This window comes from Actinia tenebrosa, unplaced genomic scaffold, assembly GCF_029948245.1.
Source record: "Actinia tenebrosa isolate PJP-AT-01 unplaced genomic scaffold, QUT_ActTen_1.0 PGA_scaffold0__85_contigs__length_37466705, whole genome shotgun sequence".
Classification (NCBI taxonomy): Eukaryota; Metazoa; Cnidaria; class Anthozoa; order Actiniaria; family Actiniidae; genus Actinia; species Actinia tenebrosa.
This window is the reverse complement of record NW_028292569.1, coordinates 31,946,884-31,961,116: the sequence shown is the minus strand read 5'-3', so window position 1 is coordinate 31,961,116 and position 14,233 is coordinate 31,946,884. Positions and strand designations below refer to the sequence as shown.

Below are 14,233 nucleotides of genomic sequence, written 5' to 3'. Positions count from 1 at the left end.
GAGTGTGTGCGTGGGTCTCACCGCCATCATCTTTCTACGGATGTTTTAGATTCACCTATAACTGATGCTATTTTAGAATTTGGTTTCATGTTTGTTTTTCGTCTTTCCCCAAATAATCAAACAGCCGGTTATACACTGTGCTAAAAACAAACGATGGCTAACTGATTCTAAAAATACATCGCACGGTACCCATGAAGGTAACAGCAGGAATAACTGAGATTCCTTCTCTTTGATTTATTTCCTCTTGCGCTAACATGTTCAGTTTAATTGCTACAGAATATCAACAGCTGGCTCACATTCATTACTATTGTAAACCAACGCTAAAGACAGGACGAGGAAGCAACGCGTACATTGATCTTTCAACTCATTAGTGTACCAAGTGGGCGAATTTGCACTGTGAATAAACGAGTGGCGAGTTGGAAACACTAAAGAACGGTTGACCATGAACTACTCTACTGCTTCATATAAGGTATGTTTTTTTTCGTTTGCTTCATTCTCATTTTTCTTCTATGCCATATTGAATCCCCGCCCTCCCTTGCTCCTCTCCTCCCCCTCCCCACCTCCCCCCCAACACCCCCCCCCCCCCCCAACCATCCATCTAATCATTTTGCCCTCGCCTATCGTTTTCTCAAGTTGTTAGCTCGGTAAAGAAAGTTGCCATCGTTATTACTTCTGATATTTAGTTTCTTGACAGCTCGTATACAAATCAAAGAATTGGTGAAGAGTAACTTAAAGTTAACCAAGGAAAAATTCACCAGTGTTAGTGAGCATACCTTAATCAACCTGGCCGCTTTCTCAAAGGGGGGGGGGGGTAAATCTATTTATATCAAGATGTCCTGTATTGCTCCGCTGTCTTTTCTGTTGGCCTACCATTGGCCCTCGGCTCTCCTTCTTCCTCGAACAACAATAGCAGAGCAACACAGGCTTAAAACAATTTATAGAATGATCGCTCTGTAATAAAGAAGTGTAAATACAACCTAAAAATTATTGATAAAATAGTTTCGTTTTAATATATATAGATATATTTTTAATCACAATTTCTAGCCTAGTGCCACTTTATCTGTGGGTGAGAATCTTCCCGTTGGTAGACCAGTGTCGGTACAATTGAGCCATTTACTCAGAGCAATCTGACTCTGACCGTGTTTACTACTCATATTAGTGGTAAGTTGTCTTGTAGATCCATTACTCAAATTGTCTGAAAAAAAAGGTCAGCACAAGCAATCACCGCGTTAATCTGTTTACTGATGTTGACCATGCAACAACCCAACTCTGAACAGGGAGTAGCGGTAGGTGAATGTCTTTGATGTTAACGAAACAAAATGGAATCAGTAACAACTAAGAAACCAGAGTAAGTGATAATACGTAAAATGTTTCATCTCATATAATTACAATCACTTGCCGATTTAAAGAACCGCAGCATATCGCCGGGTTTCTGTAACATCAAGCGACTATATATTATATGGGGCCCTTATATTCGGTGTGGGGGGGCTGTGAAAATAACACGATGGAACTTTCGAGCACGAGAGAGACGCACGCTTACGCGGGGATCGGGGAGCGCGCTTAGTCTACAAGAAGCAAGGCCGTTTTATATTGCTTTTATAATCTTCATGTTGAACGATTTGCGCGAACGTTTAAGCTGGCCCTCCTATATAAATATGGTAGAAGGGCCAATCACTCTTTGTCGCTAAAGCCTGAAATAAAACAAAACCACTAGACAGTGATACCTGTTTTTTAATTATTAGCACGTTACAGGATCCGCGAGGAGAACAAGACCATTCTTCAGCATGCTCGGTTAATACGGGCATCAAACTACAAGGTTGGGATGCAAAACAGTACTTAATGAAAAAAATTGGGAGCTTAATCTATGAGACTCAACTATCGGTCCTTCGCGTCAACCAAACTGTTACAAAATACAAAACCACCCACAATTCCAAGCCAATTCACATAATCGCGACTATGTAACGTATAAGGGCCAGGAGCATGCCCTAGAAAAAATTCATATTGGTACGATCGTTTCACACAATTGACGTTATCCGCTTTTAACCTGATTCTAATCTGATGATAATCACTATGTAATAGTTAAATACTTGATGGTAGCAATAACAAGAGTAGTACGGAAACTCCGATTATTTTGAATTTTTTGAGTTTTTTGTTTATCATGTTTTTTTTTTTTTTAGCTTGATTCCTCATCTTTACTGAGTGCAAGGAAGAGAAGAAGCGTCAGTGAAACAAACGCAACTTATTCTCCCTTACCAAGTATGTCCATCATCAAATAAATACGTATTCATAACATTGTACAAAAATATATGAGAATGACTTAATAATATAATGACTTAACATCAACGATAGATATATTAGAAGCAGCCTTTCGTGTTAGTCATCCCACATTGCGGCTGTGACATGGTGAAGATTTTTTTTCCAATATCCTCACAGACACTACTCCTTAAACAGAGATTATGCTGAGGACAGAAAAAGACCTTTGCAAGCAGGATACGCAGACAATAGTGTAAAACTTTCTTACTTTCACTCACCTTTTTTTGAAAAAAAAAGCTTGGTTCTCACTTTCTCTTGTATCTTTCAGATGATCCAACAATCCAGCGCGTTGTGGTGGAAATTGCTGATGAAAACGATAACGGGCCAATATTCACCAAAAAGGTTTACTCAGGAGGTAAACAAACAAGCTTTTAACTAACACATTTATAAAGTAACATGCATTGATTTGAATGATGAGCACGCTTTAGTTAGTGTTCCATGGCATTAGCAGCATACTCGCAGTTGTAGAAATGCATCGGCATTATGGGGCAACAAGTTGACATTTTATGCATCAACAAACAAAGAAATTTGTAAATTATCACGATCGACGATCCAAGGTTTCCTATCATTTTTTACTATCAGGAAGCGAAAAAGACGTCGTAGATAAGTATTGAAGCGTCACCTAAAACAGCCCCATGATGGAACGCGTGCTGCAACTCCTGAAACATCACCAAACCTCCTAATCATCACGCAAAAAATTCTCTATTTCTCACGAAGACTTTTCCCGGAATTTGCGTATATCGTTGATGCTCACGCTAATTCATAACAAGTATAAACTTATACTCAAAGAACATCCAATACCCTACTCTACAACTGCAACTCTCCACTTACATGCCGATTTTTGATAACCTTTCTTTTAATCATAGGAATTCCTGAAGACATTCCTCACGGAGACAACATCATTCGTGTAATTGTAAGTTTGCTCAAAACAATTCTGGTAGAATACCTCACTATCACTGTCATAAGTTAACAATAAATCCTTCTAAATTGCAAAAATCCCCTTTTCTTTTTCTACTGGATACTTCTCCAATAAGGCATCAACGGTGGTTTAATCATGTACGTTTTGCATTAAGTTGTAACTGAATAAATCTGGCATTGAATAATTTCAATGAGATGTCCTTTCGCAACTTTTAATGTATTGGAAGGATAGGATAAAAAGCAGATCTAGAAGTCCTGAAATAAAAACTGTCAAGCCAAGAACAGAAATGAATAAATGGATTTTTTTTACTTGATAACTGAAGTTGCAAAAAGTCCAACCATACGATACCAAATATTTTTCCTGACACTTGAGTATGTTTCTTATTGCTGAAGGCTAACGATGCAGATGTTGGCAACGGTGGTCGCATTAGCTATGACTTCTCGACAACAACTGAAGACTCAAAGAAGTTCACCATCGATAATGAGACTGGATGGATTAAGGCTGCAGATTCGTTTGCTGGTCAACGCGGCAAAGAATACGTACTTAACGTTACATCTAAGGATAACTTGGGGATAGATCCATATCGTTACGACACCGCTACTGTTAAGGTGAAGTATTTAGCCTTTAGAATGAATTTGAGAAACAAACAAAATGCATGCGCACTTTTTTTGATTATGACCTGCGTTAAGCAACGCTGAGTCAAGCATTGCGTGAAAACCCTTAGGATTTCTGAATATGAGACGATCAAGTATTAAGAGGAAATGTTTTTCAACAATGAGCAATAATGGCAAAAAAACGCCAAAAACTAGACTTTTTATGAGTTTTGATCCCAATTTTCGTTTTGGGTTAACACTCAAAACCTTTTTTAAACAGAAACTGAAGTACTATGATGAAATGTCTGTTTCAAGCGGTATTTTCAATTGTACAAAGACGTTTTGTTGCATATGTGTTAGAATGTTGCTTTTTTCAGGCTTTTTTATATAAAATATATGATAGATGTGTTGATCATCACAGTGAATGAGCGATCTAAGCGAACGCTGTAAAGAAAGACCTGAAAAAATTATTTCAGGCTTCAACGGGAATCGAAACCATGACCTCCTGGGAAATAAGCAAATGAAAAGTTTTTGCTTTGGGTTACACACTTTGATTCCATTTTCATCGGTGATCTCCAATTCCAAACAAGTTAAACTTTCTGAATAACAAGATGTTAGCCTTGTACAACAGCCTTTCTTCAAGGAAATAGTTTTTGGCGCTTACTGCTTGAATTCTACGAAAAGAATTCTCTCTTAAGACCATTTGCTAAGAGTCTAATAGTTTCAGTCTTTTGAAGACTATGCAAGAAAGAATATCAAGAGGTTCAGTGTGTGAATATACTAGATAACTAGGATAATGTCAGAATAAGATTAAGATGTTGATCTGATATAGCTGTGAAGATCTTCATGATGATCATTGTAGTGGTGGTCTTGGCGGCGATGATGTCGATGATCAGATGAACATTGTCATGATCATGATGATGATGACAATGATGACAATCATCACGATAATGAGGAGAAAGACGATGATGAGACTAACGCCATTCCTTGCCCTTCCTTCAATAGATCTACGTACTCGTCGACTATGAACGCGCTGTTCTCATTTCTGGTAGAAGTCCTGATGATGTCAGAAACAATAAAGATGAATTTATAAGGTAAAGGGAAAGATCAGTATCGATAAAAGACACATGGATTATTAGTAAAATATATTTTGTTTTTAATTCTTGGATTAACTTGGGGGAAATTTTTGAAGAGGTAGCGTAGGAAAATCTCGAATTAATAAAATACTGAAGGGAGAGAGGGGTTTGCGACTGCGGCAACAGAGGAACAGGGAGCCGCCACATCGTGTCTCGTATGATGAAGTTCAACATATCAAACTCAAACTCAATAGGTTTAACGTCGGTTAGTTTCATGAAATAAAGAAAGTTTATTCTCAAACACTCGCTCATCCAAATACAAAAAAATAAGAAAAATTAAAACCTAACGACAGAACAGATTTTTTACATTTTTAATTCGTCTTGGAAAGCATTAATTTCTAGTTCAGCTGAGAGTAAGAGCACTGAAATGTACTTGATGTTTTTAAGGGTGCTTCAAAACATTACTGGATTAATCATCAACATTGATGATATTAACTTCTATAAAGAAGATGGAAAATACGACTACAGCAGGTTAGTGTATTCTTATACATTTATAGTGTTATCATATAATAATCATATACCCATCCACTGTTATCTTGGTAAGACAACGACCTTTTACCATACCAGAAAACAGTGGATGCCATCCATAACAGTGGATGCCATTCCTACCCATCCACTGTTATCTTGGTAAGGCAACGACCTTTTACCATACCAGATAACAGTGCATGCCATCCATAACAGTGGATGCCATTCCTACCCAGCCACGTTATCTTGGTAAGGTAAAGACCTTTCCATACCAGAAAACAGCGGATGCCATCCATAACAGTTGATGCCATTCTTACCCATCCACTGTTTATCTTGGTAAGACAACGACCTTTTACCATACCAGATAACAGTTGATGTCATCCGTATGTATTTTCAATCTGTAGGACTGCTGTATATTTCCATGCAGTGGACCCAAATACTAAGAAGATTGTCGACAGGGATGAAGTTATAAGGTAATTCATAGTTGCTTTGCAAATCTTTCTATTCGTGGCTGCCATTTTGTGGATTTTTTTAATTACTAACAGGAGAATAGATGAGAACTATCAGAAGCTGTCAAGTAATAAGGCATTTTTCAATGAATGGAAAATCAAAGAGATAAAGGTTTGTTTTTTTCTACTTCTTACGTTTACGCCTTACATAATTCTTGTTGTATTTTCAACTTTATTTTTATAAAACAGCTCATATATCATTTTATCTTCATTTCTGATTCCATTCCTTTTTCTTTAGCCTTACGTACCCGAAACAAAAGGAACATCATTCCCCGTACAATTGGCAGTTGCCATTGGTCTAGCACTCCTATTGTTAATCATCATCATTATCTTTATTTGTATCGTTTGCCTTCTACGTAAAAGGTAAGGAGCAACTACTCACGATTGCAAAATAATTGTGTTTCATTTTTTTTTTTTACCTTTACTTGGCTCTTTGCTTTCTTATCAAATTCATTTCTATATCTAACTAAAGAAAGTTGGTTTTATCTGATAGCCCTACAATGACTTCAGAACTTAGGGAATGTTTTGCGATTTCGTTGCTCTGCCTGTTTACTGAATTACTTCAATTGAGTGTGCGTTGTCGGCGCACTTCCCTTCATTGAAACCATTTCTTTTATCCTTACGTGCATCGTACGTAGATCTGATTGCAATGTCACCACATACCTGCATATATATCAATTAGGTATGAAATAGAGAGAGACGAAATGCGGGCAGCGTACTCGTTAAGTCACAGGGGAGCATACCGTTCACAAAACGAGGCAAGGACTAACAATGGCTACATACACGATGATAACATCAGAAAGAAACATTTCAATGCTGATTTTGAAAACGGTACTTGGAAGGAAAATCGACGAAAATCGTCGATGGATTTTATTGTCGTTGACCAAACAAGGCTATAGACTGCAGTTTAATATTCATCATTACATACACTTATTTCAATAAAGTTAGTCACCTGAAAAGCTACAAAGCTGAGACCAACAAGGATCATAGGTAGTTACATTTTACATGTTTCAACCGCTTTGATAACTGTTGATGGATTTTAGATATTTTACCAGTTACAGTCTCACCTCTTCTGAGCATCCTCAAGCTGCAAATTGTATCAAAAGCTTTACTTGTTTGATATTAAAAGCTTCCCATGATCCTCAGTGATCTCAGCTTTCTAGGTTTTTTGGTGACTAACTTTATTGAAACAAGTGTATAACATTCTTCAAATGGAAATAACTGGTAAAACCGGAAAGGCTTCTGTAACGAGTTATTTTAAATCTTAACTAAAGTCTTCAAGCGTATTTATAATCGTAGAATGATCTTGCTTCATGTAAAAATCTAAACAAAAATTATTACTAATTACTTAATGAAAAAATGAATATTCTTGTAGAGATGTATGTCATTATCATGAAGTCTAACATTTTTAAACCTATCTATCGAAGTCTAAATATCTAAAGTACTTTCCACCCATTTTGATATCAAGAGTATTGGCTACAGAGTAACATAGTTCCACGCATTTTCTTCAAACGGATAAAACAAAGATACACTATATTCGTAAAAATGCACTTGACAAATAAAATGCTAACGTCATACTTAAATAAAACGTGATTTCTAAACAAGTTAAAAGACAAATAATAAAAGCTTTAGTAAATATATATATTAAAATGATTCAAATACTCCAGTTTCGAGTCCAGTCTGTTGCTCAGACTTAGCCTCGATTTTGTGCGGAATATTCATGTGTTCCAGCGAAGATCCGTAGAATTTCGAAGTGCTTGTATTGTTGAAGTTGTGCATTCTTTACTTTACCGTTGGTATTTGTGAATATTTAGACACAAATACGAGGCTGTCCCTGAGTACATGAGTCTGTAATCAAGGAAGATAGCGGTAATTTGGAACTCGATAATGAGTCTATTCACGCATCTCTCTTCATTCTTTGCTTACTTTTTGTATTTATTTTATTTTTTCTTGTAAATGCTTTTTATCTTGATGTTTAAGTTGATGTTTTTATTTTGTTTCGGATTTTTTTCTTTTACTTTCCATCTTTCTTTTTTCCCTTTTATTTGTTGCTTTTATTTTCTTCTTAACAATTTTATTTTTGTTTTTTTTTTTCCTTTTCTTAAATTGTATTTTTTCTTTTGAATGTCAATTATGAATTGCTTTTAGTAATTTATATTTTTGGAAGGTGCATCAAAGGTGTGTTATTCTTAGGCCTGTTTAATCTAAAATTCACAGCTGCACCCAACAAATTGCAGTCGATCAATTCAATTGAATTGAATCCCGTTTGTTTCTGGAACATCTAGGAATTCAATGTCCTATCTTAAAAGAAATTGTAAAAAAATAAATTCCTCTCTAGCTTCGTTTAGGTTTTTGTTTTCGTTCCACACACACAAAAAAAATAAATGAAATAAAATGAAATAAAGTGCCCAGTTTGAAACTTATATGCACTTAATTCTAACAAACCTAATCAACACTGACAAATCACTTACATCTAAAGGCACCAATAAAAGATTGTCGGACTTGAATGAATAAATTATTAATTAGTAGCCCTTAGGTGAATACATTATTAACCCGAACTTCATTTTTAGAACTTTATGAACTCCCCTTCATTCCTGATTCGTGAATGGCGCATGTTTAGATAGAAAATTCCGCTTAATTGCAATATATTGCAGGCCCATTTTATTAATACTTTATTTTGTAACAACATGCCTATTTGGAGTGGTTTGTTGAACTCGTGACGTTGTTGAGTTTTCATAATTTTTCAGTTTCCTTAGGTTGACACTTGCTTCGTTTTAAGCTGCTCACAGAGTTACTAATACTGTCATGTTACTGTTCACTGTAAAAACCTAGTGGTGTATCCTTTACCCTGACACAAACTATTTATCTCAGACGTATTTCTTTAAATGTCTTTCTCTTTTATGGAAAAAAATAGTAATAACATGAACGAAATAAAACGTTGTTCGACTTATAAGAAGACCACCTGTGCAGCTTATTTGGCTGATTATTTTTCCCTATTTCGTGCTTATTGATTCAGAACACTATTAAAATTTGTATATCTCTTAAGAAAGCCATCTTTCTTTTAAAGTGCTGCAATCTGACACTGTTACAACAGTTCATGCTAATGCTTTTTTCTTTCTTATTATTTTTAGACAAAAACGAAAACTACGGGCTGCAACGGCTGCAAGTTATGGAGGTAAATGAAAATGACTTTGCGATTCTTAGTCATCGTAGCATAATTGCTTTGCACGGAAGAATAAAAGTTGAGGATGGGAGGAAACAAACAAAAACAAACGAACAAACAAACGAAAACTCTATACGTAGATCCTTTAACGCTACACTTGAATGTAATTTTTACATTATTGCCTTTCACTGAAAAGCCATGTGATGATCTTTCAACAAAATAATTTTAATTATATAAACATTCATAAACTTTCCTCACAGGACCCATTTCTGATTAACTTTTAATTGGGCATAAAAACCATAGTAACCACAGCGCAACTCAACTCAACTCAATTATGGTTTTGTTTTCTTGTGCCCAGCCTGTTTATTGCCAAAATGATTTTTAAGAGCCTCTTGAGAGGCGTCCATATGAGGATAATGTTGGGTCACATGTTGGGTCACATGTTGGGTCATATGTTGGGTTCAAATGTTGGGTTCAAATGTTGGATCAAATGTTGGATCAAATATTGGGTTCAAATGTTGGGTTCAAATGTTGGGTTCAAATGTTGGGTAAAATGTTGGGTAAAATGTTGGGTCCAATGTCGGGTCAAATGTTGGGTCAAATGTTGTGCCAAATGTTGAACCAAATGTTGGGTTAAATGTTGGGTCAAATGTTGGGCCAAATGTTGAACCAAATGTTGGGTCAAATGTTGGATCAAATGTTGGGCCAAATGTTGGGCCAAATGTTGGGCCAAATGTTGGGTCAAATATTGGGTCAAATGTTGGGTCAAATGTTGAACCAAATGTTGGGTCAAATGTTGTGTCAAATGTTGGGTCAAATGTTGGGTTCAAATGCTGGGTCAAATGCTGGGTCAAATATGTTGGATCAAATGTTTGCTAATTGTTGGGAGCGTTTGTCAAAGGCTTTAGTTTTAAACAAGCTGTAATTATTGCCAAACCTCAGTCTAGGGTTTCCTCTTTTTATCTTTAAAAAAAACTGTTGTATAGAATTCTGACTGATTTATTTGACGTGCTGAATGTATACATATTGGATACTTAAGCATCGGTTATCAAAGGCCAGTTCTGGTTCAAACACCCAGCATTGGAGATGTGGGTCAAAGATCCATCGATATATCTAGTCAACTAATTTCTCTCAAAATATTTAATGTTCACAGGTAGCACACAGCCATCTCCTGGCAGCTCGCTTTCTGCTTTGCCAAATACCAATTTGTACGATACTACAGGGTAAGAAAAAAGAATTACAGTTAGGCTCTTTTACATAATAATGTTGGATTTTTTTAGCTGAAACTCCCACTAGCGCTGAGAAAAATAAAAGGGATGCCACAAGAGGAAAATGGCAACAAAAAAAAATCTTTTGAAAAAATTCAGATCAAAATTTCACAAGATAACAGTTCTGGTTAAAAGAACAATATAGCCTTTATTGTGGACAATGTTCAAAATTCAAGTTTAGAACAACTTTACCTTCGTATTTATAAATCGTTTTAATTGGCTCTGCCGGAGACAAAAGGGATAGACTAAAGGGATAGACCCAAAGGGCTAACTCATTAAATTAATGTTTTTTTGATGTCCTTTTATCGATAGATCAAATCCAATGTGGGTGGATCCTTGTAATAATTGGGGAGCGACAGATGATGACGAGAAAAGGTATGACTTGCAGCCACGTCATTTGAATAATTATAATACAAAAGTGCATGGTGTTAGAATATCATGATACTGCTATCAAATTCAAGTAACTCGTGTCCAAACTTTTTATTTTTATTTTTTAATTATATTACTCAACTCAAACTACTAACTCAAGTTCTAGTTGAAAGGTAGAGAAGATAGATGGATGAGTAGTTGGGTAGAAAAAACTGGCAATAAATCTATTGCCGACCCCTCTACTCAACTTGCCATCCCTTTGCATACTTTATGATGCTACCACCACTCCACCACTCCGCAGACGTACCCATCCATCCATCCATCCATCCATCCATCCATCCATCCTCTATCGTTAATTTAGTTGTTTATTTGTGTAACCTTCTTTTTCCCCAGTGATTTCCAAACATTCACAGGGAATGGTACTTTAGCGTAAGTGAATATTTCAAGTGCTTTTATAAAAAGAAACCATGCGCATGCTCTGAGAGCAACAATGAAAGACAAAGCCGCTGAACAGTTTTTAGTATGCAAATTCTAAGGTACAAAAGACACCAATGTTTTCTCTCTCTTTTCTTTTTGTTCAATAGGCGTAATGGCGTGCAATACGGTGATATAATGATCCGACTATCAAGTACAAACCCATTGTTTGATAAGGTAAGTTTACAATAGTAAACGATTTATATTCATTTTGTAAAACTATAGAGCGGATGCAATTAAACCGTGAAATAAAACCAAACTAAATGCTAACTAATAGTATCTATTTAGTGACTAATAGTCACTATTACTCAACCAGAAAATTTATTAAACAAAAGATTTGTCTTTATTGTATGATAAATGTTCTGGTTGAGTGATAGCAACTATTAGTCACTAAATAGATACTATTAGTTTGTATTTAGTTTGGTTTTATTTCACGGTTTAATTGCATCCGCTCAATGTATTATAATATTTTATCATAATCTATTTTATTATGATTTTAGACTTGAATATATAGAGGGTATCGAGCGCTGTGATTGGTTGAATAACCAATGATTATGAGATATTCACTGTTGGGGCAGTGATTATGCGGTTTCTCAATGTTTGCCAAAGTGAACGTAGTACTAAAACGTTTTTTTTTTCGTCCTAAATGTTTTCGTCTTTTCTCTGAAATTCAAGTCGGAGGGCCAAAACTTAGGGTAACATAAAGATGAATCCAATAATGGTTGTGAATGGATGGATAGTATGAAACAAAATATTTATAAAAAATATAGATGCAGTATTAGGTAAACTATGACTTGTTTGGTTGTTTGTTTTAGGATGCTTTCATGAATATGAATAACGAGAGCGATGAGTCGCCTGATTTTGATCTTGCCAATGGTGAACAGATCTCTCTCAGCAGAAAGAGTAGCGACAATGAACGAACCCCATCACCCGAACCATGCGAATCATCGCCAAATTCAGAAAGACACCTTTACGGTAACGACAGCAAATACCAAGTCACGTCAATCTAGAAAGTCAATCCTCGTTGAGATTCTTCAACGAATCTTTCACTTATACTTAAACTGGTATTACGCATTCCTTCATTCAGTGATATTGTCTCTGGTTCACCTTCTATGAAAGGGAACAGTTATAAAATTTCTAAGCAATAAATCGACAGTATCACAAATGAAATCCCGCCACCCATTCTGTATAGAGGCTTTGCATGCACCACAAGTGATGGCAGCCATAACAGAAGGCACAGCAATAGAGTCTTATTCCCCTGGGAAACGGAATTCTTTCTCATGTAAAACAGATTAGACCTGTCATGGCTGCCTTCATGTGATGAGGCAAAGCCTCTATTGAATCCTAAGACGAATTTGAAATGCACTAATTAGAAAGGAGGTACTGACTAGAGTACTAATAAGAAAGCAGGAGTTGAAGTTGCACAAGAAAGAGAGCACGAGTTAGGACTTAAAGCAGAGCTCAAAAATGTAGAAAATTGTTTCGGACATGTGGGACATTTTAGCTGAATCATGCCGAACAAGTTTAAAAAAATCAATATTTACCATTAGTTGCTGCATCAATGTTAATTTTATTGCTGGACTCAAAATAAAAAAATTCTTTGGATGTTCAAACTATGATTCGTCATGGCAATTAAGATAATGCATTTATGGGCTAGATATTTCGCGTTGGAAAGTCATTGTATGAATGTAATCATCCAATGGATTATTTTGGCGATAAGACGGCCATCTTGGATTGTATAGCATTAAGGCTTTCAGGGGGCAAATAAAGCTTTGTTACAGTAAAGACGTGATTGATATTAACACTGATCATGAGCTCGCCTCAAGAAAGTACAACAAAAGATTAATTAAGACGGCACATTGATTACCTTTACCCGTAAAAGAAAGACTGAAAACACATGAAACTCTCTATATATTCCGTCTTCTTTTTATCGTTTTGTCCCCTGGCAAGATGGCCGCTGCATCGTCAAAATCAGTCCATTCAAGGAATTGTCTTTTTATCTGTAAGAAGTGAGTACTATTCCAATAATACTATATAAGGTATGAGGGACGATTGAATTCTATTGCCCAAAATTGATGGTTTCCATACCACAATCCAATTTTTGATGACTTTAACTTTGCCTTCTGTTTATTCATTCTCTTGGGAATGATTTAATTTCAAACTAGCAATTCATCACTATTTTCCCAGGAAAGGCTTTTTATCTTTTAAAGAGACTCAAGCAGTTAAATGAAAGTATCACTGGTGATAAAAACTGTATGAAAATAGATAAACGACTGAAGTGCAGTGCAAGCATAAATCACTAACGTTTCCTACTAATGTACCTCGGACTAGGATTAATCTTGCAATATTTAAGAATTTGTCATAAACGAAATTTTTCTATATATATAAAAAGAAGTGTTTTCATCTCTTTTTTTTTTTTTTTTTTTTTTTTTTTTTTTTTTGTAAATACAACACATTTTTTACAGTGGCCCAGAGGTGCAATACACAAACAAAAATCCAAATACAAGATTATAGATCCAATTACAAGAATACAAATACGCAAATATAAATTCATGATCAAAATAGACAAGTGACAAGACCAAAATATATTTTACACGAATACAATGCAAAATCCACAAATAAAAATTTGGAGTATCCCTTACCTGAACTAGGAGTATCCCTTAACCTGAACTAGGATTATCCATTAACTTGAGCTAGCAGTATCCCTTACCTGAACTAGGAGTATCCCTAACCTGAACTAGGAGTATCCTTTACCTAATCTAGAAGTATCCCTTATTTATTATTTATCCCCCCCCCCCCCCCCCCCCCTCCTCCCCAGTCCTGGCCGTTAGATTTTGTCGTTGGTTTGACATGAAGTAGGAAATGGAAAATTTTTCAGCCTGGTAAGCAAACGTATTGTATTCTTTGATAGCTTCGTTCTATTGTATAACGGGGTCTTTTGTTGTTCCTATTGAAATACATCCATTTGGCAGTTCCATTCAGTGACCACGAATATTTCCTAGCCGAGGTTGGAGTTACCGCGCA

At 35.8% G+C, this 14,233-nt stretch overlaps 1 protein-coding gene across 1 annotated transcript; it reads left to right on the top strand.

Moving 5' to 3' along the window:
- Nucleotides 1–1,319: 1,319 nt before the first annotated feature.
- On the top strand, nucleotides 1,320–12,822 carry LOC148914094 (cadherin-23-like). Its single transcript, XM_089026282.1, has 17 exons — nucleotides 1,320–1,348; nucleotides 1,753–1,816; nucleotides 2,178–2,256; nucleotides 2,582–2,668; nucleotides 3,180–3,226; nucleotides 3,625–3,840; nucleotides 4,831–4,919; nucleotides 5,349–5,432; nucleotides 5,831–5,899; nucleotides 5,972–6,047; nucleotides 6,174–6,298; nucleotides 9,067–9,110; nucleotides 10,252–10,321; nucleotides 10,679–10,741; nucleotides 11,129–11,164; nucleotides 11,320–11,386; nucleotides 12,025–12,822. Exons 1-17 carry the CDS (start codon nucleotides 1,320–1,322, stop codon nucleotides 12,217–12,219), a joined length of 1,440 nt encoding a protein of 479 aa, XP_088882408.1. The 3' UTR covers nucleotides 12,220–12,822.
- The last annotated feature ends 1,411 nt before the right edge of the window (nucleotides 12,823–14,233 follow it).